The 22,990-nt window shown below is 43.6% G+C and overlaps 1 protein-coding gene across 1 annotated transcript in view; it reads left to right on the top strand.

Annotated features, from left to right (window-relative positions):
• Kcnk13 (potassium two pore domain channel subfamily K member 13) overlaps positions 1 to 20,804 on the top strand; it is a 96,845-nt gene extending 76,041 nt beyond the window's left edge. The window contains exon 2 of the mRNA XM_020183711.2: positions 19,066 to 20,804. Coding sequence (XP_020039300.1) covers positions 19,066 to 19,940 — 875 coding nt within the window. The 3' untranslated portion in view covers positions 19,941 to 20,804. The remainder of the gene's footprint in view (positions 1 to 19,065) is intronic.
• Positions 20,805 to 22,990: the final 2,186 nt, after the last annotated feature.

Genomic DNA, 22,990 nt, shown 5'->3' with positions numbered 1-22,990 from the left:
ACCACAAGGACTCAGGGAGGACAGAATATTTTGAGCCAGAGTGATGAGAAATAGTTGGGTTGTGAATATACTTTGTATGGTAGAGCAAAAGGATTTCTTGATGGGTTGGATAAGGAGGTTTCCGAGACAGGAGGGACTCTAAGATAACTGTTTAGGACCCGAACAACTGGGAGTGAAATTTACTATTTACTGAAATAGGAAAGACTGTGAGTGGATCAGATTGGAGCGAAAGTCAGGAACTCCATTTGGACCTGTTAGTTTGGAGGATCACTCTTACATACCCAAGTGAAAAAAGTCTGGGTTCAGGGAAAGGTTCACACTAGAGATGAAATCTGGATGACATCAGCATATAGATGGTATTTAAAATCATGACATGGGGTGAAATTGCCATGGAAGTGGCAGAGTAGTTGAGTTTATGCAAGGAGAAGAAGTAATTGAGGAAGAGACAGAAAAGTGCAATGGGGTGGATGGAGCAGTAGGACTGAGCGAAGGAATGATCAGAGGATATGGGAGGAAATAACCAAGAAGTCCCCTGAAAGCCAAAGAGAGAGTTCGAATGAGGAAGAAGCAAGTCAATATACTGATCACTGTAGAACACAAAAAAGGGCGAGAACTGGAGGTGGGCCACTGGAATGACTAGAGAGAGTGGAGCATAGGCCTCAGGACTGAAAGACAAAGAAATGAAGAACTAGCAAAATAGTCTGAGAAGGAAGCCAATGAGTTAGGACGAAAACCAGAGAATCGTGTCTTGGAATCCAACCAAAAAAGTGATTCAAGTTTGCCAATGGAGAAGGTCAGGGATGAGAGGCCATGCCAGAGTGTTGCAGGAGCATCTATTCTACACAAATACTGAAACTACCCAGAATTGTGACAGAAATGATGAAGAGATTGATGAGTGTGTGAGGTGGGGACTAAATATTCAAGGAGTTGGGGGAGCCACCTGGGGGTCTGTGATGCTTAATTTTAGGTGTCAATTTAACTGGATTAAGAATTGCCTGGACAACTGGTGAAACATCATTCCTGGGTGTGTCTGTGAGGTGCTTCTATAAGAGTTTGGATGTGAGTCGGTGGACCCAGCAAGGAGGATCCATCCTGGATGTGGGCAGGCACCATCCAATCTGCTGGGGACCTGGATAAAAGAAATGACAAGTTGGTAAAAAAAAAAAAATTTTAATTTCTTCATATGAATTCTGCACAAATCTCATCAGAGAGTAATGATTGAATGTATCGGTGTCCAAAATGACAAGAAAAAGAGTCTGTACTTGTTCTGTACAGCTGCAGTTCTCTTGATATGTTGACCCACAGGCTATTGAAACTATGGATGCAGAGCCAGGGGACATGGAGGGCCAATTGTATAGATACACTCCCTGAACTACACAATAGCTGTTCACATAGCATTTACCAATATCACAAGTAATTTAGAGATGACTTAAAGAATATAGGAGAATGTGCATAGGTTACATGCAAACACTATGCCATGTATTTAAGGAACTTAAGCATCCTTGAATTGTGGTATCTGCAGGAGGTCCCTAGAATCAATCCCTCACAGATACCATGGGATGAATATATATGCATCCTATTGGTTCTGTCTCTCTGGAGAACCCTAACAGAGGGTCCAAAACAAGAAGAAGCAGTGAGTGTATTATTTTCTTCATTTCACTTAATCTATCCACAGTCCTGTGGGATGGGTTTTACTATCATCCCATTTTACAGTTGAAGAGACTGAGGAACAGGAGAGGTCAAGCACCAACATCACTCTGCAAAATGGTAGCAGAGGCAGGATGTGAGTTCAGGCTGTTTGCCATGGCACTCTGTTGCCTCACATGCATGATGCTACCCCTTTACCTTTTCTCCAAGCTGGATTCTTTAGTTCTCAAGGGCATCTTTCTGATTGGATATATTTGGTTCAAGCTAATGGTTGTCCTTTTTCATGTTGCATAAATGTGTGTGTTTGGATTCTGAATAAATCAGAGTTTACTCTCGGTACAAATAAACATAACAAAGGCATTCACTGGAATTCAAGCAGTAAGAAATCTCATATAATCAGACACTCCTATTAGTGCTATTTCAAAATAATTTGTGTTCATTTTGATGATTCTGATGTACTGCTGAATCTGAAATCCCATCTGCACCATCAAAATCATTATAAATGCAGTGTAGCCGGATTTGTGTAGTGATCACAATCTTCGCTAATTGCACATCAGTGTCTCCCATCTATTGTAGTCCTTAGTTAGCCAGAATATTAAATGAAACTAAATCCATCCTGGTTAAACAATCTGCCATACCTGTACTGCGCCCATTAGCGTGCTCTGTCCTAAGAATCAGGCACATTCCAAGCAAGAAAAGAAAGTTGGTATTTATTGGGAACAGTCATGGGCCCCTACCTGAAAATTCTGCAGCTGAGGTTTTGTCCCATGCCCAGGACTGAGGTACACTAGACCAGAATGGAGGTGACCACAGCTAGAGAAGACAAGTTAATGGTCCAGAGTGATGGTGGCCTTAAGCACCAATGCTGGGCTGGTAGGATCCCATCTGTCCTGACATGACGTGGTCCTGGGGATCCTGGGTAGACTTGGGTCTACTGACATCCCCTCCCACATGGCATCTTTCAGGAAAGAGATAGGAGTACAAAGATTGTCATTTATTACCTGTCCTTGATAGACAAAAAAAACTGGATGAAGTAAAATCTCCTAAAAGGAAGCACTCATGATTAAGCCAGGCCTTGACCTATAAATGTGACCAGCAGTGGGCTGGGCGTGGGGCCAGAGGGGCAGGGGTGTCTCACAGGATGGGCCCAGTGCCACTCTTGAGTAGTGTACAGTCTCTTTTTCATGTTTGTTGTTCTTGGCTCCCAACAACTAGAGAACAATGCATTAGACCACAAGTAAGAAAGACTCAAAACCTGGAGTTGCTTTCCCAGGATTCGGAGCCAGCCAGGGGTGCTGATGTGGGATTGCCTTTCCAGGGGCCTGGAGCACACAGAGACTTTTCAGAGCCAGGCTTTGAGACAGAACTGGGTAAGGAGGTAGGGTGCAGGAAGAAGGTGATTTTCCCCCTGCATGCCTGTCTCCTTTCCAATTAGTCAACAAACACAGACCTCAGGCCTGCTCAGGGTTGGGCACTGAATATACAGCAGACCCCTTGCTGTATGAAGTGAATGTCTTTCTGAGGGAGACCGGGCAAACTAAAAAGGAAGACTTCCCAAAAACCACACAAGGAAGCTGTTCCAGCTGGACAGTGGGAGTCACTTGTCCCAGTTTGAGGAGTGCACACCTGGCGGTCCAGGACCCCCAACCAGCACAGCCAAGGCCTTTCTGGTCCAGTAAGAAATCACAAGTGGGTCCAGGACTCCGTGCCCAGTTCCCCTTTTTTCTAGGAGCCTGCTGCTCTCAGGGCCATGAGCACAGCCAGATGGTCAGCCATTGGCTCCTGGCAAATGCAAAGTGAACTGCTGTTCCAGATGCAGGAGGTCAAGGATGTGCTCAGGTAAAAAGTCTTCCTGGCATCTCCATGCAGACCCAATTCACAGAACTGTGCTTGGACCCCCAGGCATAACACTGCCCTTAACAGAGCTAAGACTTGGGCCAGGGTGTGGCTCAGTGGTACAGCGCTTGCTTAGCGTGCACAAGGCTCTGAGTTCCATCCCCAACACCACAAAACAAAATAACACCACCAAACACACACACAAATACAGTTCTAACTTAGAACACCAAGACCCCAAATCTCCCAGCATTTCAAACCTGTACTGAGCTATTTAATCCTTATGGAAGTCCTGTGAGGATAGTACTGTTACCCTGTTTTATAGATGAAGAAACTAAGACACACAAGATGCTAAATAATTTGTTTACAAGTAAAATTATCCCAAACTGCTTGGATTCAAATTCTCCCTGCACTCCTTTGTGATCCCTGATGTCTTTGGGTAAATGATGAGGCTGTGATATGAATGCAGACAGTCCTGCTCCAGACTCAGTGGTCTTAATTAGTAGGGGATGGAGGGACGGGAGGTCACAGGACAAGCCTCTGCTTTTAAGGAGCTTAAAACTGGATAGAGAATACAAAGAAGCACTGATCAGGAACTTCACTCTGGCCTTGAGGCTACAGCAAAATAGGACACCCAATTTAGAAAGAGAAATTACTTTTGTTGTGAGGAAAGCAGGGAAGAAATGTACTCTTAGTGCACTACAGGCCTGCGGTAAACAGGAGAATCAGCTGGCATTCAGATATATTCACCTGCTTTTGTGACCTCGAGTTCACTTCTGCTTGGTTGAAAGCGTCCTTCTGCTGCACCTCCCCAAATCTTTCCCTTTTGCCTTTCTTGGCAAAGAAACTCGTCTGGACTCAAAAGCATGAAGAGAGAAGCAAAGAAGCAATTTTTCATGAAGAATTGCATGTAGACACTTTGGGAAGCTCATATATGCTGAACTCGTAGTCTGGGAAGGGGCACAAGCTGATGAATGACCATTCTAGTGAGTCAGGAAAGGCATTGGCAAGGGCCTAGAAGGAGGGGTGCATATGTTTTGCTTTGCTTTTGTTTCATTTATTTGGAGGGCTCAGATAATGATGTTTTTTCTAATTAGAAACTTAACACCATCCTCCTGTTGTATGCTAACATAATTCTTTGCACAATGTCCTTTTTAGTATGTTCTTCCAAGAATTGAAAGCAGAGACCCAAACAGATATTTGCACATCCAAATTCATAGCAGCGATATTCATAATAGCCAAAGGAAGGAAAGAATCTGAGTGTCCATTGACGCGTGTGTAGATAAAATATGGTACGTACACACGACAGGATTTGTGTATGTGTGTGTGGTGCCGCATAGCAAACCCAGGGCCTTGCTCATGAGAGGTACAATACGATGTTATTAGGACTGCTTAAGTGGGAGAGCACCTGCCTAGCAAGTGTAAGGCCTTGAGTTCAAACCCCAAAACCACCAAAAAAATTAATAATAAAATAAAAATTTTAAAAAGAATGTTTTCAGCCAAAATAGGAGTGAAATTCTGATACGAGCTGCAATACAGGTGAACCATAAAAACATACCAAGAGCAGCTAGACCCACAGATATTGTATGATTCCACTTGTGTAAGTACTAAGAATTGGCAAACTCCTGGGAACAGAAGTTGAGGACAGCTTATGGGGACAGGCAATTCTTGTTTAATGGGTACAGAGGCTCTGTTAAGGGTGATAGGAAAGTTCTGGAAGTAGGTGGTGATGGTGGCCACACAACATTGTTAATGTTGTGCTGTACACTTGTTGAAATGGTAAATTTTCTGTTATGTATATTTTACCACAATAAAAAAATCAATAATAAAAAAGGAAACAACCCAAAAAATATATATGCTGGGGAAAAAGATCCTGTCCACATCATCTACTAAAGCTGTGAAACAGAAATCAGTGTGACAAGATTTGTGCAGAATTCATATGAAGAAATTATAAAATTTTACTAAGGCTCATTTTAAAAAGAGTTCTATAAATGGAGACAGAGACACTGTGTTCCTGGTGGAAAAAAAAAATCAGTTTGGTAAGGATGTCTTTTCTCCACAAATGAATCTCTAAATATAAGGCAACCCCAATCAAAGTCCAAATATCTTTTCTGGAATTTAACCAAATGATTCTAAAGCTCATCAGAAAAACTGAACACAAACTAAGCAAGGGCAGAACATGAAAGAAAACAGGAAAAGGAGGAGCCAAAAAAAAGACGGGGAGTAGAAAGAGGGAAGGGTCTTTGCAGACATGGAGACTGTCTATGTTTGGGGACCACCCTCAACCTAGACAGTGACCAATGAAACAGTGGGACACAATATGAAATCCATAAATAAATAAATATAAGCATTTTATCTTCGATAAAATGTGACATTTGAAAAGAATGGAGAAAGAAGGAACTATTTAAAAATGGTGCTGAGAAGCCTGCACACATGACACAGTTGTGTAGAACTAAGTACACACATGCATACCAGCACACATGAGTCCAGGAAGTGTGAATAGACCAGTGGATGGTATCAATGTCAGTATCTAGTCATGACCTTCACTTTAGTTCTGCAAGCGTTGTCATTGGAGGAAACTGAGTGAAGTATAAACAGAACCTCTCTGGATTACTTCCTACAAGTGTACATCAATCTATAGCTACCTCAACAGAAATTTCAATTAAAAATTGTGCTGAGAAAAAAGTATTTGTAGAATGTTAGATTCTTGCAATTTAAGATGAATTAAATATTGCATTGTTTTTCAATATTAGAATCATAAGTGCACACTGGTACATTCCCAGGGTAAGGAGGGGCTTTGTCCCCGTGACCCCCAAAGCCAAAAGCTACAATCGAAGAAATTGATTTGTGTGCATGAAAAGTGAGACTTGTGCATAGCAATAAAACAGTACATGAAAATAAAAGGAAACATAAATTGGGAAACATATTTGCAACATATATAAAAGAAAGTCAACTTTCTTAGAAACAGATGAAGCACTCTTACAAATCAATAAGAAAATGATAAATACCTTAGTAGAAAAATGGGTTATGGAGATAAGTCAGCAACCCCCCAAAGAAGAAATACAAAAGGCTGATAAAAAGGTGAAAAATGTAGACATAAGCAGAAACTAGTGGAGAACAAAAGTGCAAATCCTGGAAGGAAACTAAGTGGTGATCTCTTACTTACTGACGAGTTAACTCAGTGTCTGGCATGTAGCAGATACTCCATAAATGTTTATTGAATGGGTAAATGGAAACAAAGAACACGGGTGACCTGTCAAGGAGAAGGAATATTCCAGATGCAAGTTGGAGAGAAAGGTAGAAATGAAGAGTGATTTTAAGGAAGAAAGAAACAAGTTAGGTCAACTTTTATTGTAGAGTCTATTTTGCGAGTGAAACTAGAAATTTCTTTGTGTCCAGAAAACCTCCAGTGAGAGCACTCAGTCAGGAGAGTGCTGCCAACCATGGTCATCAGTGCCCCTTGTCTACATGGGCGGCTGCTCCTTCCTCTTTCTCTTCTCCAGTCCATCACAATGACTTTGTGCTTTTCTAGCCACACGTTTTTGACCCCACAAAGCTTAAACTGCATAACGCACAGGGTGCACAGCAGATGAAGGCTGGACCTCAGCTCTGGCTTGCTCACACGCCTCATTCTTGCTCTCTGAGTCAACAATTCCATTCAACTTCACACTTCTGCTTTTTAAAGTAACTCACTAAAGACCCTGGCATATGTGTTAACAGCCCCAAGTTCATGGAAGCATTTGAGGACATTGTTTGTTCCCTCAGTGGAAAAATAAATCCAAATGAATCATCCCTTTCTTTCCCTGTGACTAGCTAACATCCACAGTGTTACAATATCTTCCATCATTTCCTCTGGCAGTTAAATTGTGTCTACCAATCCCATTTGTGCCACAAACACCACAGTACTTTTTAAATTGGGTTCTCTACTGGCTTTGGGCAAAAGAAAACTATAATTACTTTCTAGAACTAATAATATCAAAATTAAACATTTTAAAGAGAGGCCCCAAAAGAACTTCCTTGAAGACTGGTTTATTACATAGCAGTGATTCACTTAGATACAAGCCCAGAAGCTCCCTCTAAAAAATGAGATTTGAAACAGAAAGAAGAAAGGGAAGAAAAGAGACAAGAAGATAAAGAAATATTGAAGAAAATGAAATAAAGACTTAATTTTTTGTTTTTTATTTTGTTGGCTTTTGGGTAGAACTGGGGTTTGAACTCAGGGCTGTGTTCTTGCTAGGTAAGTGCTCTATTACTTGAGCCATACCTCAAGTCCTTTTTGCTTTGCTTCTTTATGAGACAGGGTCTCATTTTCCCCCTGGGCTTACCCGAGCCACAATCCTCCTATTTGTGCTTTCCTGCATAGCTGGGATGATAAGTGCACACCAACTCACTCAGCCATTGGTTGAGATGGCTTCTTGCCTAAACTGGCCTCAAATTATGATCCTCCCTATATCAGCCCCGTAAGCAGCTAAGATTATAGGTATGAGCCACCAGTTCCTGGCTCAAAAAACTTAATTTTCTAAACTGGACCTTGGTCCTGTTTCACGACAAACATGAGGATGTTTGCCACACATTTCTAAGAAATTTCAGAATGCAGTGTAGTTAGTGGTACAGTAATACCATAGGAAATGTCATGAGTTTATAGGGAATGGGTACAGACTGCGGAAGAACATATGTAACATTACTGTAAATAATATATTTATTTCAAATCTTAACAATACTGCCACTTCTTTTTTTTAATCTCTGGACCACACTTCATGGAGTTGGTGAAGTGGCTCAAGTGATAGAGCACCTGCCTAGCAAATGTAAGGCCCTGAGTTCAAACTCCACCAAAAATATGTAAAAAGTCAAGGCTCTTCTAGACACACTTCATTCTTGTTACAATATCCACATTTGTCAAGCCATGAACCATGAGAGAGCCACCAATGTTCTGCAGGTCGTCAGCTTTCAGACTGGGTTTCTGGGAGCACTGGATCCCTTGAAGGAGGCTGCTGTGAGGAGACAGAGGGCACTGAGCAGGGTAGGGTGAGGCCCCAGCCTCATGTGCTGTGTGCACAGAGGATGCTCTGGGCAGACTTGGATACCTGTCCTGTTTAGCAGGAAGTTCAAGAAGAAGGCTGTAACCAGAAGCCCATCAAAAGAAAGATGTTTTCTTTATTTATAATTCCTCAAAATGTCTCAGAGCCAGATTTTTTTCTCCCTTTTGTTAAAGAAAAGATAACTTTGCTCAGTCATGTGGCCCACATTGTGGTAGCATTCTACCTAATTGAACCACTTCTTCTTAGTCTGGGGGAGGGCAATTTGTTGCAGGAGGGAACATAATTATATATGCTTGCTTTTAAGGAGTAGTTTCAAGATCTAAAAGTTAAGAAGCCCTGGAATCAGGACACCACCTTGAGAGAAGTAAATCACGTGATCCCTCCACCCTTAAATGAAGGTGAAGTTGGAAATAATGACAGCTTTTATTGCTTCCAACTCTAACTCCATCTTGTCATACTAGCAAATGTTTGTGAAGAGGAAGAGGCTTGAGAAAGCACAAAATATACCGTTAAATGCCTCTGTTATTCAGTGTCTCTCAGAGAGAGAAAATTTTAAAATTCATCTTTAGGAACTAATGCATTCTGACTCTCAGGAGGCCAGTGTCTGTGACTTGTGAGAACAAAAAAAAAGACTGCAATTCATAGTAATGTGAAGCATTTACCTGTCACATCTCGGTTGTCAGCTTCTATAGTTAGAATCGCAGTAATTTGTTTTTGACTTGTAAACTCCTTATTGCTGAAGTCTACAAGCATCTCTGTTAGTTCAGAAGTTGCCAAGAAAATCATTGAATATCTGAAAAGATTTCATAATCTTTTTGTCAAAGATTGCTTAGTGTTATTGAAATGAAAGGGGAGTCGTAACCTTAAGAATATTAAATTCTAAAAATACCCGTAACTTCGGGAAAAACTGGAAACTTCTCCATCCACAGCAGTAGTTACTGGAAAACAATACCTCAGGTAAGAGGTGGAAATTCTGGTTCCCTCGGACTTGCATGGCACGTCAGGAAACACTCTGAGTCAACCTGTGTCATCTTCTTAGTTGACAAATGTTACAGATAGGAATACTCTTCAGGTGGACTGCAGATCTATCTGGCTGGCTTGGGGAAGAAGCCCACGGTGAGTCCTCCCAGAATCCTGGGATGATTGGGTGTGTGGAATGAGCTCAGATCCAGGCCTGAACACCCACGTTAGAGAAGAGCAAACTTTGAAGGTCCTTAGAGCTCACCTGGGTCATCCTGCTCTCATTTTACCAAAGGGACAACGAGAAGAAGTTATGGCCATGATGTACTTGGGTTATTAGTGATCTGAACTAGACCCCAGGCCCCCAACTAGCTCTCTGTGAGTCCATTTAACTCTGTGCATATCAGATTTCTCAAGGGTAAGACAGGAAAGAACAGTTCCTACCTCACAGGGCTGGTGTGAAGTTCTAAGCACACTAAGGGCGCCTCCCGTGTAAGCTGCCACCAAAGCTTCCTCATGACACTACTCCGCCTCCTTTCAGGAGCTGGAGTGAGCAAGCGGCCTTGTGTCAAACCAATGGGGCGTTTAACATTCAAGTAGCACTCATGAACCAGTAGGACACAGACCAAGGGAGGAGATTCCTAAAATCAATCTGTCTTCTTACCCCCAGATAATGTAGAATGGTGCAGTTATCAAATTCCTGAAAGCAGGATGTATTCAATTATTTAATTACCTGTTCTCCTCTGATCTATTAAATCATTGAGCAATCCTGTCTTGAATGGAAAACTAGAACACTGATTCTCTAGCTCTAAGGCAGTCGTTGTTATCCAGACAGGGAACTGGGCTCAGACTGACATGCGTGAGCCCGGAGGTAAAAGGCAGGAATCTGCATGTACATAAGCTTCACAGGTGGTTTGATGCCAGAGGTTCAGATGCCACAGTGGAGAAATACAGACTAGGACACAGGATCTGAGACTCTTCGTTCACTGTCTTGGAACACAAAGCCAATGCACACTCAGCAAATGCCCAGTTGGAAAGCCAGTTTAGAGCCAGCAGCCACCACAACCCTCAGTCACACTCCCATTTCTCCCTCCTCCTTCCTGTTATCCTCAGTAACCCAAAGTCTCATTAAAAACAAAACAAAACAAAACAAAAAAAACCTGGGCCTAGCACTTGACGGGTTTGCACTGCAGAAGTCAGCTAGTTCAGTGGTTTGGGTTTGGATATGGTTTGAATGTGTCCCCCAGGGTTCATGTGCTGGAAGCTTGGTTCCCAGAAATGTTGAGAGTTTGTGGGGAAACTTTAAGAGGTGGAACCCAGTGCGAGGTCCTTAGGTCATTGAGGCAGCTGTCTCCAGAAGGAATTGATGTAATTCTTGTGAGACCCTGGTTAGTTCTCATGAGAGGGTTGCTGTAAAAAGAGCTATCTTCTGTCTCGCCATATGATCTCTGTCATACTGGCTCCCTCCACGATGCCATCTGCCATGATGTGACACAGCCAAGGGGATTTCCCCAGAGCCAGTTCATTGCTGTTCAGACCTTCTGCCTCCAAAATCATGAACTAAATAAACCTCTTATCTTTATAAAGTACCCAGCCTTGGATATTTGTTACAGGTTCAAGGAACAGCTGAGAAGTACCACTTCTTTTTATTCGTTTCCTTTGTTATAGATAATGTAGGCTATAAAAAGTGCTTCATTACTTTGGAACTCATTTCAACCCAAAGAAAGGAGAAACTACCTTCATGTCTGCTATGAGGCCCCATAGCTGATCCAGAACCTCTGAGGATGGCTCATTCTGACATCATGTACCATTCCGAAATATTCCTTGCATCCTATATTAATATTTAAGAGAAGTAAGGGCTGCTGTTATCTACCTGGGAATTGTACTCTTCACTGACTTGGCGTGAGAATATTGGAGGGCCCTAATTTAGAGTCTTCCCCGGGCAGACCTAACTTTCATTGCCTTCCACAAACCAACCCTGACTCTTGCCAGTGCTGTGAGCCTCCCTCCCTCTGGTACCTATGTCCCTGAGTGGGGTCTGTGGTCCTTGCCTCAGAATCACTACAGTTACTAGTTTAAAATGCAGGTTTTCTGGCCCCACTGTACCTCCTGAATTAGAAGCCCTCGAGTTGAGACCTGGAAATCTCAAATTTTAACAAGGTCCTCAAGAAATATTAAGTTTACTATAGTTCAGGACCTCTATCTTGGTGAACTTCATTTTCTTCTACTACTCATCGCTCCGTTAATTTTTATGCAGTAAGTGAAGGTGTATCAGTCCTTCCATCCTCTGTGAAGTTTCTCAGCAGTTTTCTGTCTTCTTTTTATTTTTTGGTGGCACTGGAGTTTGAACTCAGGGCCTCAAGCTTGCTAGACAGGCACTCTACCTTTTGAGCCACTCCACCAGCCCAGTTTTCTGTCTTTTATGCCATCTGCAGGCAACTCAGAAAAGGGGTTGATTTGATTTAAAAACTACCTTATACAAGTTTCATTATTTTTTCTCTTTTAGTGATACGGGGGTTTGAACTCAGAGCCTCACATTTGCTAGGCAAGTACTCTACCACTTGAACCATGCCCCCAGCCAACAAGTTTCATTCTTGGATATAGAACAGGTTCAAAGGCCCTGGAAGGCAGAAACTGTCTTCTAGTAACTTCCCTGCTTTCAGCACAGTGTTTGAAACCTCATACTGATGTCCTCGTTTAACTATAGGAACAACACTTGCCTACCATGGCTCACTCCTCAACAGCAAGAAATGACAGTTTCCCAGAGAAAGCACGTCTTGACTGGGAGCACTTGTATAGTAAACGCCCATCTTCAAGTACTGTCTTTAGGAGGCTCATAGGACTCTCTCCTCAGACATTCGCATTGTATATCCAGAGTTCTTTGTGAACGCAGAAAATGGTAAGTGCAAATAAGCAGAGCCTAGGTGTCTTCAGAATGATTCAGGCCTGGCATATGGGACATCCTTATCAAATATTTGTCAGATGAAGGAATAAGCCTTATAAAGCATAGCTATGTAGCTATAGATATCACAGCAGTTAAAATGCTTTTGACAGCCAGTCACAGCAAATCTTAAATAAAGTGGTTTAATCAGGACGGGGATATATTATCCTATGGAACATGAAGTTTCAAGCTAGAGCAATCCAGGGGTGGTTAATTTGGTGGCTTGAGTAGGTGATGATGGCTTTAGAACCAATTTAAGTGGCTGCTGCATCTAGTCACTGCCCTATTTGACATTAAGGTTGATGAGGATTTTCATTATTAAAAATAATGACATGGTGTGTGATTCAGATTTCCAACCCAGTGACAAAATTCCTAAGATAAGCAACGTCAACGAAGGAAAGATTTATTTTTGCTCAGGCTTCAGAGGTTTTAGTCCATGGTTGGTTGGCCCTGTTGACTTTGGACTTACGGTAAAGCAGCCCATCATGGCAGAAGCCATGGTCTCATGGTGTCTGGGAAGCACAGAGAGACAGTGAGAAAGGGGACAGAGTCCCAATATCCCCTTCACAGGTGTGTCCCCAACTTCCTTCCCTCAGCCTCACCTCCTAATGTTTCCACTACCTCCCAAAACTGCCACAGGCTGGTGACCAAGCCATCAACACATGGCCTGTACATAGATTTGGGGAATCTATTCCTAAAACAAAAAGAAAAACAAAACTCAGAGAAAAATGTTGACATTTTTAAGGTATCTGGTACATACTCCCAAATTGCTTACAGACAATTGGTGCCGATTTCTATGTCCCCATGAAGTATTTAAGGGTTGCTGCTACCTGGGGGAAGGGGCGCACTCATAATCCATAAGGCTTTCTTTTTTCTTTGTTTCTAGAAAAATTCTGATTAAAATCTATGGGACACATTTACCCAACAAATGAAGGATATAAAAAAGATGGGAAGGAAGACTGTTACAAAATAAAAGAGACAGTGAACCTCCTAAAGTTGTCCTTCTTAAGATCCTGCTTCACACAAATGATCTGTAAAAAGGTGTTTCTGAGAAGGTTGAATTTAGGCTGGGAATTATTTGATGTCAAGGAATTACTGGTGATTTTACTAGGTGAGGTAATGGCAGAGCTGTTATGTTGGAAAAGTCAAGTCCTTGGCAGTCATAGATGCACCTTTATTAATGAATGAAGTAGTGTTCTGTCTGGAATTTACTCTAAAATAGTCCAGAAAATAAAAATAACAGGCTGGGATATGCGAAGCATAACTGGTGCTAGAATTTGGATCTGGAGGGTTCCCCCAATGGCCATGTGCTAAAGGCTTAGGGCCCAGCCTGTGGCAATATTGGGAAGTATTGGAACCTTTAGGAGGTGGGGCCTAGTGGGAGGAAGTTAGGTTATTAGGGATGGGCCCTTGAAGGAGATATTAGGACCCTGGCCCCCCTGCCTTTTCTTTCTCTCTGCTTCCTGGTTGCCACAAAGCGAGTAGCCTCCTTCACCACACACTCCTACTATGATATACTGCCTTGCCATAGGCCCAAAAGCAACAGGCCAACTAACCACAGGCTAAAACCACTGAACATGTGCGCCAAAATAAACTTTCCTCATAAATTGATTGCTCTCAGGTATTTTGTCACAGCGACAGAAAGCTGGATAACATAATTGCCAAAATGTTGGTAATTGCTGAGCCTGGGAAAGGAGGGTTTGTCATATTATTCTCCCAACCTTCGTATATGTTTGAAAAATACAATGCAAAGTTTTAACACCTTTCACCTCAATTAAATTTCGAGAAAGACTACTTACCAGCCTACACATAAAAGATTCTGAGACTACAGTCCTGCCTTCCTCTCTCAGTGGTCTCTCTGAAGGGGTCCATGGGGACTGACTGCAACCTTGGCAGTTCCTAGTGGCTTCCTGTCTAGCCCAAGTACCAGAGACTAGATTGGCTCAGAAGCTGCCCTAAAGGTTACAGTCAGGTGAACACTGGTCGAAATTAACCTGAGAGTAGATGTGACCTTCACTGACCTCCAAACCAACCCCATGTGTCCTTGGCCTCACTCAGCTCAGCTGCTCCCATTCTTGGGGTTGCACATAAATCAGATGATCTCAGACTTGAAGTACGGGGAGTAAATTACGTATTGAAATCAACACCTGTGACAATCAGTTTCACTAGTGCCCCTATCAAATGGAGATGCAAGATTGGAGGCATGGCTTGTCCAGCCAACCAGAGGCACTGAGTTCAAACCCCATTACTGCAGTGAGAAGGGGGGAAAGAGGAGGGAGGAAGAGTTGGAGGGAGGGAGGAAAGAATGCATGGGATGTAAAAGGGTTTTAAACTGATTTAATTATATCATTTGAACAGACATGCATACATTCAGAATTGTGTATTTTAATAGGTGAAAATTACAGGTTTTCAGCTTCTGAGTGCAGCTAAATCTCCCTGATTTCAGTACCAGGTTTGGTGGCCATTACAGTCTGTGTGTGTGTGTAAAGCATGAAATTATAAATGCTTAGTTAATTTCTTTCCTCAGTTCTATCAGAGGCTTGTAGACCTGAAAGCAGCCCGTACTCACTGTAGTCAGGTGGGGAAAGCCTGACTCTCTAAGTCATAATTCTAGCTATGGCTTCAGGAAGTTACTTAGCTTTGGTCTTTTTCTCTTCTGTTTATTTTGGCTCATGGTTCTAGAAGTTCAAGGTTGAGGACCCATATCTGGTGGTGGCCTTGTTACTGGCAGAGTCCTGAGGTGTCACACAGTGAGAGACACAGAGGGCATGTGTGAGTCTCCCCTGGTCTGTCTCTCTTCTTATAAAGTCACTAGCATTCAATCATGGGGCTGCACCTTGATGACCTTATCTAATCATTATCACCTCCCAAAGGCCTCACCTCTAACGGCATAGTCAGATTGAGTTTCCATACTCATCCATCCTCCCAATGAGGATTAAACCGTATGCAAGCCACAGCTCTGAGCATGGGGGTGGCAGAGAGCAGGTCTTGGATCTTAATGCTTTTGTCCTTACCCTCTCCCAAGAGGGAGCCCCAGTGTTATTATTCACAATCCAAGGCATTCTGATGCTCAGTATTAAAAGATTCCAAAGGGGTAACTTTCTGTAAAAGAGAAAGCTTGCACACTTTTAAGCTCAGAAAGCAGTAAAAGCTATAGAAACACCCTAGTTCCGTGGCTTCCACAAAACCACTGCTCTTGCCATTTTCTGTTATTTCTGCTCATTGAAGAATGGTTGTAATCAATCAAATACAGTATGCACCAGAAGTTATGATTATCCCCTCTTCAATGAAATGGACTGTTGTACAACCAAATAAGCAAAACATAATCTAGACATTTTAAATCCTTGGAACATGTCACAGAATCACTAGAAGCCTCATTTCCGGGAAAAATCAGTTCCTTGTCTTGTGAGCTGATGTCAGCCAAGCATCTATATGTGCCCAAGTCACTCGGCCCAAAGTGAGACCACATTCAGTGGTCATATGTGTATTTTGACCCACTGTGGCTTATTTTATAGTTTATTTGTCCCAGCACAGGTGCTGGATTCCTTGCAGTCAAGGGCCTCATCCAGGTCATTTGAGAGGCTGCCTTACTCTATTCCGGCTGCTACAACAAAATGCCAGAGACTAGGTGGCTTATAAACAACAGAGATTTATTACTCACAGTTCTGGAGGCCAGGAAGTCCAAGACCAAGTCCAGCAGATTCAGTATCTGGTGAGGGCTGGCTTCCTCATAGACCTACTTGCTGTTTCCTCATATGACGGAAAGAGTGAAGAAGTTTTTCAGGGTGTCTTTTATAAGGGCACTAATGCCATCATGAAGGCCCCACCCCATAACCTAATCACCTCATGAAGGTCCCCCTTCTAATACCATCACCCTAGGGTAGGGATCTCAACATTTGAATTTGGGGGGACACATCTTTCAGATCATAGCAGTGGTCCCAGTGCTTAGTTCAGGGCCTTGAACTGAACATGTGCTCAATAAATTATTCCTATGGCCTTGTGACCAGGAGCTCATCGTAATGATTCCTGTGTTTCCACTCCCAAGAGTAAAGATCCACTTCACCTCTGGGGAGTTGAGAAAGCTACATGAGAAAGTTCTTCTGATGGTTTGTAAGCCCCCCTATACACCCCAGTTACTGTTTTAAAATCTTCCCCACTTCTGTTAACTTCATCCAGTTTCTGGAATGTTACCAGATTGGCAAATGGCCTGTGTTTGCCTCAGCCTGCTGTTCTCAGTGACAGGAGCAGCAGTGTTCTCTGACCCAAAGCTGTAACTTTTCATTTATCTTTCTACTGGGGAAACATTACAAGCTTTCCTGGTTCCAGGAGTTCACTGAGCCAGTGAAAGTGGCCCCAAGTTCTTTAGAAAATGAAGAACTAATTAGTTGACACTTTGGTATTCTTTGGGACTGGGTAGGAAAAAAAAACAAAAAAACATCGTGCCCAACTTAGTCATTAAACTCCATTTACTTGAATCATTCAACTCAATTCTCCATGACTTCAACCACCTCGTTCCAACTTGAGCTTGGGAATACAAATTAAAGATCCTAACAAGAGAAAGTACAATGAAGACAGTATTTCTTTACATAATAAAGACAAATAAGACCTCTGGTGCCAAGAGTTGCTGAGGGGACTTTGATTTTGAAAAGAGCTCTCAAAGGAAAGAGGATGGTCTGACTTTTCTCACACCCATTAAGGGCTCTGACTTACTCTCAATATGTTGATCCCCATCCTTATCTTCCTTCCTTGTCCTAGTTCTAGACTGTTCGTCTCTTACCCAGTAGCAGCTCCTTGTGTACAGTGAATTTAGTTGGAGATCTACATGGTCACACAGACACACATCTAGGTGTTTAAGAAAGGTGGCCCTTGGCTCAACCTTGGGAGACCAAAAAGTCATAACCCCAGAGGCCCACCCATCTTAACATGGAATGACCATCTCCTAGGGGATGCTGGCAGGCAACCACAGACTGAGCTGAAGCAACAAGGAAAGCACTGGCTGGGGATGAGGGAGATTATCAGGAAAGGATAATGGGTAAGTCTTCAGGATCCCATTGATGGGACTCCACAGGGCAACTGAACTTAAAGGAAAAATGGAAAAAAGCAGATGTGATCTGAATAAGAAGTGAACCCAGGGAGGTACTCAGCACTCATTTTTTTCCTTCTGGTGTTTGTAGCCAGAGCAACTCTGATGCCGGTTCCCAACAAGGCATCTCACATCATGAGGGTGGGCTGACCTCATTGCCCCTGACGAGAAATACTGTATGTGTTGCTGCTGTTCTCCATTTGTGGTGTTTTGTTGTTGCTATTATTTTGGTTTTGGTTTTTATTTTTTTTTGGTAAGGTCGAATGTTGAACTCAGGGCTTTGCACTTGCTTCAAGCTTACAAAGCAGGTGCCCTACCACTTGAGCCATGCTTCCAGTCCATTTTGCTCTGGTTATTTTGAAGATGGGGGTCTACCCCCCAATCTGGACAAATGGTCTGCCCAGGCTGACCTCAAACCATGATCCTCTCAATCTCAGCCTCCCAGTTAGCTAGGATTAAAGGTATGAGTCACCCATGCCTGACCTTGTTTAGTTTTTTGTTTTACTTTGTTTTGGGGTGGGATCTCACTGTGTAGTCTAGGCTGGCCTCAAACTTGCAATCCTCTTTCCTCTGTCTCCTGCGTGCTGAGATTACAGGTATGTGCCACCACACCTGGGTTTATTTTTGTTTTTCTTAATGACATCCATTGTCCTACAATATATATTCTTAGCAGTGGGCCTGTGTGCACAGATGAGTAGAAAAGTCAAGAAGGTGGTAATTACGAACAGTTAGCAGGAGATACTATATCAAACTATACCATCCGGTACCTCTGTTGTCACTCCAAAAGCCTGAGATGTGTTTTTGAAGAATTTTGTTTAAAAGATGAGAAAATCTCAGGCAATTTCTCATTTCTACTTATGCAGGCATCTACTGTTTCTCTGTCTAGAATGTCCTTCCCCACCTCATCACCCCTCACACACACCTTTCTCCTGCCTGACAGACTCCTCCTTTGCCTCAGATCTCCATGTGTAATCTCCCCATAACCCCAAGTCTAAGAGGAGCTTCCCTCTTAGCACCTCTCATAGAGCACTACATTCCCTCTGACCCAACACAGTATGCTCGGTGCTCCACGAGTTCAGGGACCAAATCTGTCTTTTCTGCAGTTCTTTTCCCAGTTCAGTAAGTGTTTATGAAATAATGAATTCTGATGAGTCTATAAAGCCTTTGTGTGTGAGAGAGAGCCTTTGCTGTCTTTCTGAACAAGGTCTGTTGAGTAGGGTTGCTCAGGTTGCATATCATACAAGGACATCCAGCAAAATGGGGAGAGGCTGAAATCCAGCCACATTGTCATCACCAAGCCATTTTCTCCTGGCTGTATCCATCCTTCTTCTGCTTTGCACAATAGTACCATATGGGCTTGCAGTAGCCCACTCTGTGCTCTGAACAACACTTGGTGTCTTCCAAAAGAGACTGGAATTCTCCACTCTTTCCTAGAAAGCCTTTAACTGAGTGACTTCATGACAGTTTCTTCAGGTTCTTTATACCAATCATCAAAGCCAAGACCCCAATCCCATTTACATCCAAGACCTCTCTCACTCTCCTCTGATTTTTGTCTCCCTCAGGGTTCGGGATGACGACTCCAGCAACAGTAGGAGGGAAAATCTTCCTGATCTTTTATGGTCTCATTGGATGCGCCAGCACCATCCTGTTCTTCAACCTTTTCCTGGAGCGCCTAATCACCGTCATTGCCTACATCATGAGATCCTGCCACCAGCGCCAGCTGCGGAGACGAGGGACCCTGCCCCAGGACAGCCTGAAGGCCCCAGGGAAGGGCGGGATGGACAGCCTGGCTGGCTGGAAGCCCTCAGTGTACTACGTCATGCTGATCCTGTGTTCGGCCTCGGTGCTCATCTCCTGCGGGGCATCAGCCCTGTATGCCCCCATGGAAGGCTGGAGCTACTTCGACTCACTCTACTTCTGCTTTGTGGCTTTCAGCACCATTGGCTTTGGGGACCTCGTCAGCAGCCAGAACGCCCAGTATGACAGCCAAGGCCTCTACCGCTTTGCCAACTTCATCTTCATCCTCATGGGCGTCTGCTGCATCTACTCCTTGTTCAACGTCATCTCCATCCTGATCAAACAGACTGTGAACTGGATCCTGAGGAAAATGGATGGCGGGTGCTTCCAACAATGCCCCAGAGGACTCTTGCGGTCCAGGCGGAATGTGGTAATGCCTGGTAATGTCCGGAACAGGTGCAACATCTCCATAGAAACTGATGGGGTGGCAGAGAGCGACACAGATGGAAGGCGTCTCTCAGGGGAGATGATCTCCATGAAGGATTCCAACAAGGTCTCTCTAGCCATCCTCCAGAAACAGCTGTCCGAGATGGCCAATGGCGGCCCCCACCAGCAGTCCCGGGATGATGAGTTCTCAGGGGGGGTGGGAGCCTTTGCAATAATGAACAACAGGTTGGCAGAGACGAGTGGGGACAGGTAGAAGCAAGGAGTGGATGCTGGGTGTGGAGGCTGAGGGGCCCATGGAGGCTGAGGGGCTGTTGTTGGCAAGGTAAGCTCAGCTCTGCCCCTCTCTGGGCTTATGCTGGGAGCTGTTCCAATTAGCTCAAGTCCAGCTTGCAAAATCTGTCCTTCACCCCAACCAACATGCCACCTTCCAGGCCTGGGGAACAGGAAGCCTCCATGCCTGTCTGTTATCTTTACTCTTGACGTGCAGAATGAATCACAAAAACAACACAGGACACTGCATTGCTGCTCCTGGCCCCCTCTGCTCTCCTCCTCCAAGGTTTTAACTGCCTGAGTGGGACAGGTTTCACTCCAGCCTCGATTTCCCACTGCTGTCTTTTTCATTTGGAAATGAGAACCATGAGGACCCTAATTCTTCCCTGGAACTCTGAATGGCTGAATTCACTGCCTCACCTAGCCCCAAGAAAAGGGAAAGAATGTTCCAGAATGTGCCTAGGCCTTCTTTTGGCCAGGTTATCTTCCTAGCAGACTTGTCAGTGTTCCATAGATAGGGAGACTATCTAGCCTACTCTTTACACCAGCTTCTTGGCTTTTTGTTTCTCTTTGCTTTTTAATTTTAAAGTCAGAATGTTTGGTTAAGGTGTCTCTGGGACCTCGATGTGATAAGAAAATTGAATTCCACTTCAAGCCTTTAAACTGTGTCAAGATGGCGGTGATGGGACAGAGACTCACTTTTGTAACTAAAGAACATAGTTAAACATTTTCTCTTTTGATGGTCACATAGACCATTTCATTTTTACCAGGGCTTGGGGCCCACTGCAGAGATAATGACTTGACTATTTATTAGAACTGAAAATTTAATAAATTCTCATTTTATTAACTACGATTCCATGGGTACTCATTGTGGGCAGCTGGGTGCTGACTCTTAGCAGGTCCTTGTGTCCCAGTGTGGGTCCCTGGAGACTGTGGTGATGTACCAGGAGGCTAAAGAGCATCAGTAAAAGCAAGGCTCACCTTCTGAGAGGGTCAGCTTTACCAGAGGATTTTTGCAGAGGCATTATGTTAAATCACATAGCTTTCTGTAAGTAAGATCCAAAATCGGCATAAGCTTTTCAGCTAATTTTTGAAATTGACTTGAGCTTCCTGAGAATCCCCTCTGAGTCTCAGAGAATGAGTTTATTCTCTAGGTTGGGGACTGCTTGAGGAGAACATTTGAGAATCAGTGTAAGCAGAAATATGCAGTATTTTGTGGTGAAAGGAAAGAAGGAAGGAGACAGAGGGAAGGGAGGGAGGGAGGGAAAGAAAAAGGGAGGGAGGGAAAGAGGAGGGGGAGAAAGGAAGAAGACAAAGGGAAGGAAGGAGCTGGAAGGAAGGGAGAAAGGGAGGAAGGAAGGAGACTGAGGGAAGGAAGGGAGGGAGGGAGACAGGGAATGAGGAAGAGAGGGAGGGAGAAGGGAGATGGAAGAAAGGAACAAAGGAGAAAGGAATGGGAGGGAGAGAGGAGATGAAAGGAGGGGAGCAAGGGAGCGAGGGAGTGAGGAAAGAGATGGAGGGGAGGGAGGAAGGAGATGGAGGGAAGGAAGAAAGGGAAGAATGAAGGAGACTAGGGAAGAAAGGGAGGGAGGGAGGAAGGAAAGAAGAAAGGGAAGGAAAGAAGGAAGGAGAGAGGGAAGAAAAAAACAGGAAAGGGAAGGAGGGAGGGCAGATGGATGGATGGACAGATGAATGGATGGAAGAATTGTAGTAATCTATGCCAAAAATAATTACAAAACTGAGAATCTTTATTTAGTTGAATCTCTCCACAGTTGCTGCTAGGCATGAGTTGATCAGCAAGGATATTTCAAGAATAAATCAATGCTGCAGTTCAAACCCTGGAACCCACAAGTGCCATAATTTTGCTACAGATGCAAACATGGATGTGAAAGGAAGCAGCCATGGTTTTCTTTCCTGCTACTTTCTCTTGTCACCTCTGTCCCTACTTGTCCTACCTCCAGCCCTCCTCACTAATTCTCTGTATTCTGTCTCTCTATACTATTTGTCAACTGGTGGCTGCCCCATCACAGGTCATGTTGTGTGGCCCTGGCCATGAGGAAAGTGGCTGTAAACAGACGCCACTGTGGTTGGCCACTGCTCCTCCATTAGGAGACCAGAGTCTCCTCATTGACGTGACCTTAATGAGGCTTTCAGGCTGCACCCAGAGCCAGGCTCATGGCTGAGCTACTTGGAGTTCTCTATGATGTACAAATGTGAGCTGGCGTCTCCTGTTTCTCTTGGGACCATCATCCCACACTGTTTGCCCATGTTTTGCCAGGCCTTCATACTGCTGTGTCTTCTTAACTTTTTTTCAGCTCAGCTTTTAATTAACTTTGTCTTAAAAAGAGACTTTGGCACACTAACTAAATGGAAGACTGTTATCACTTGCTATAAATAGGAAATACATTAATTATGAAAGTCAAGAAAATAAAGATCAAACTATGCTATTAAAATCCAGTCAGATTCTGTATCCTAGTTAGCCTCAGGCCTTTCTCCCACAGTTAAAACCAAAGATTAGCAGTATAGGAGAGGTGACAAAGACACCAGTCATCCTACTTACTTGGGAGGCTGAGAATAGAAGGACCTTGGTTCAAGACTAGCCCAGACAAATAGTTCAGGAGACCCCCATCTCCATAATAACCACAGCAAAATGGACTGAAGGCATTGCTCAAGCGGTAGAACCCCTGCTTTGCAAAAGCAAAGACCTGAATTCAAACCCCAGCCTCACCAAAAAAATAAATAAACATATAAAGACACCAAACAGAGACTTTCTCTATGATGTAACCAAAAGGACTGGAAGGGAACTGAAAAAGGAATAACTTCCTCACCATGTAATTTGACATCAATTAATTCCACTCCTGGGGGGGCCCCTAAAATCATCTCACATTTACCAGAGCCATTGGTACAGTTTGGAGCAGTAGCATACAAATAACAAAGTATAGGTGTGAGATCAGGCCAATTGCAAGGTGAAGAAGAGTTCTTAGTGTCAGAACACTTGGGCTCAATGCCAGTGTAGGAGAGGTTGAGAAAGTC

Source organism: Castor canadensis, chromosome 3 (genome assembly GCF_047511655.1).
Source record: "Castor canadensis chromosome 3, mCasCan1.hap1v2, whole genome shotgun sequence".
Lineage (NCBI taxonomy): Eukaryota > Metazoa > Chordata > Mammalia > Rodentia > Castoridae > Castor > Castor canadensis.
This window is presented reverse-complemented; position numbering and strand designations above follow the sequence as displayed.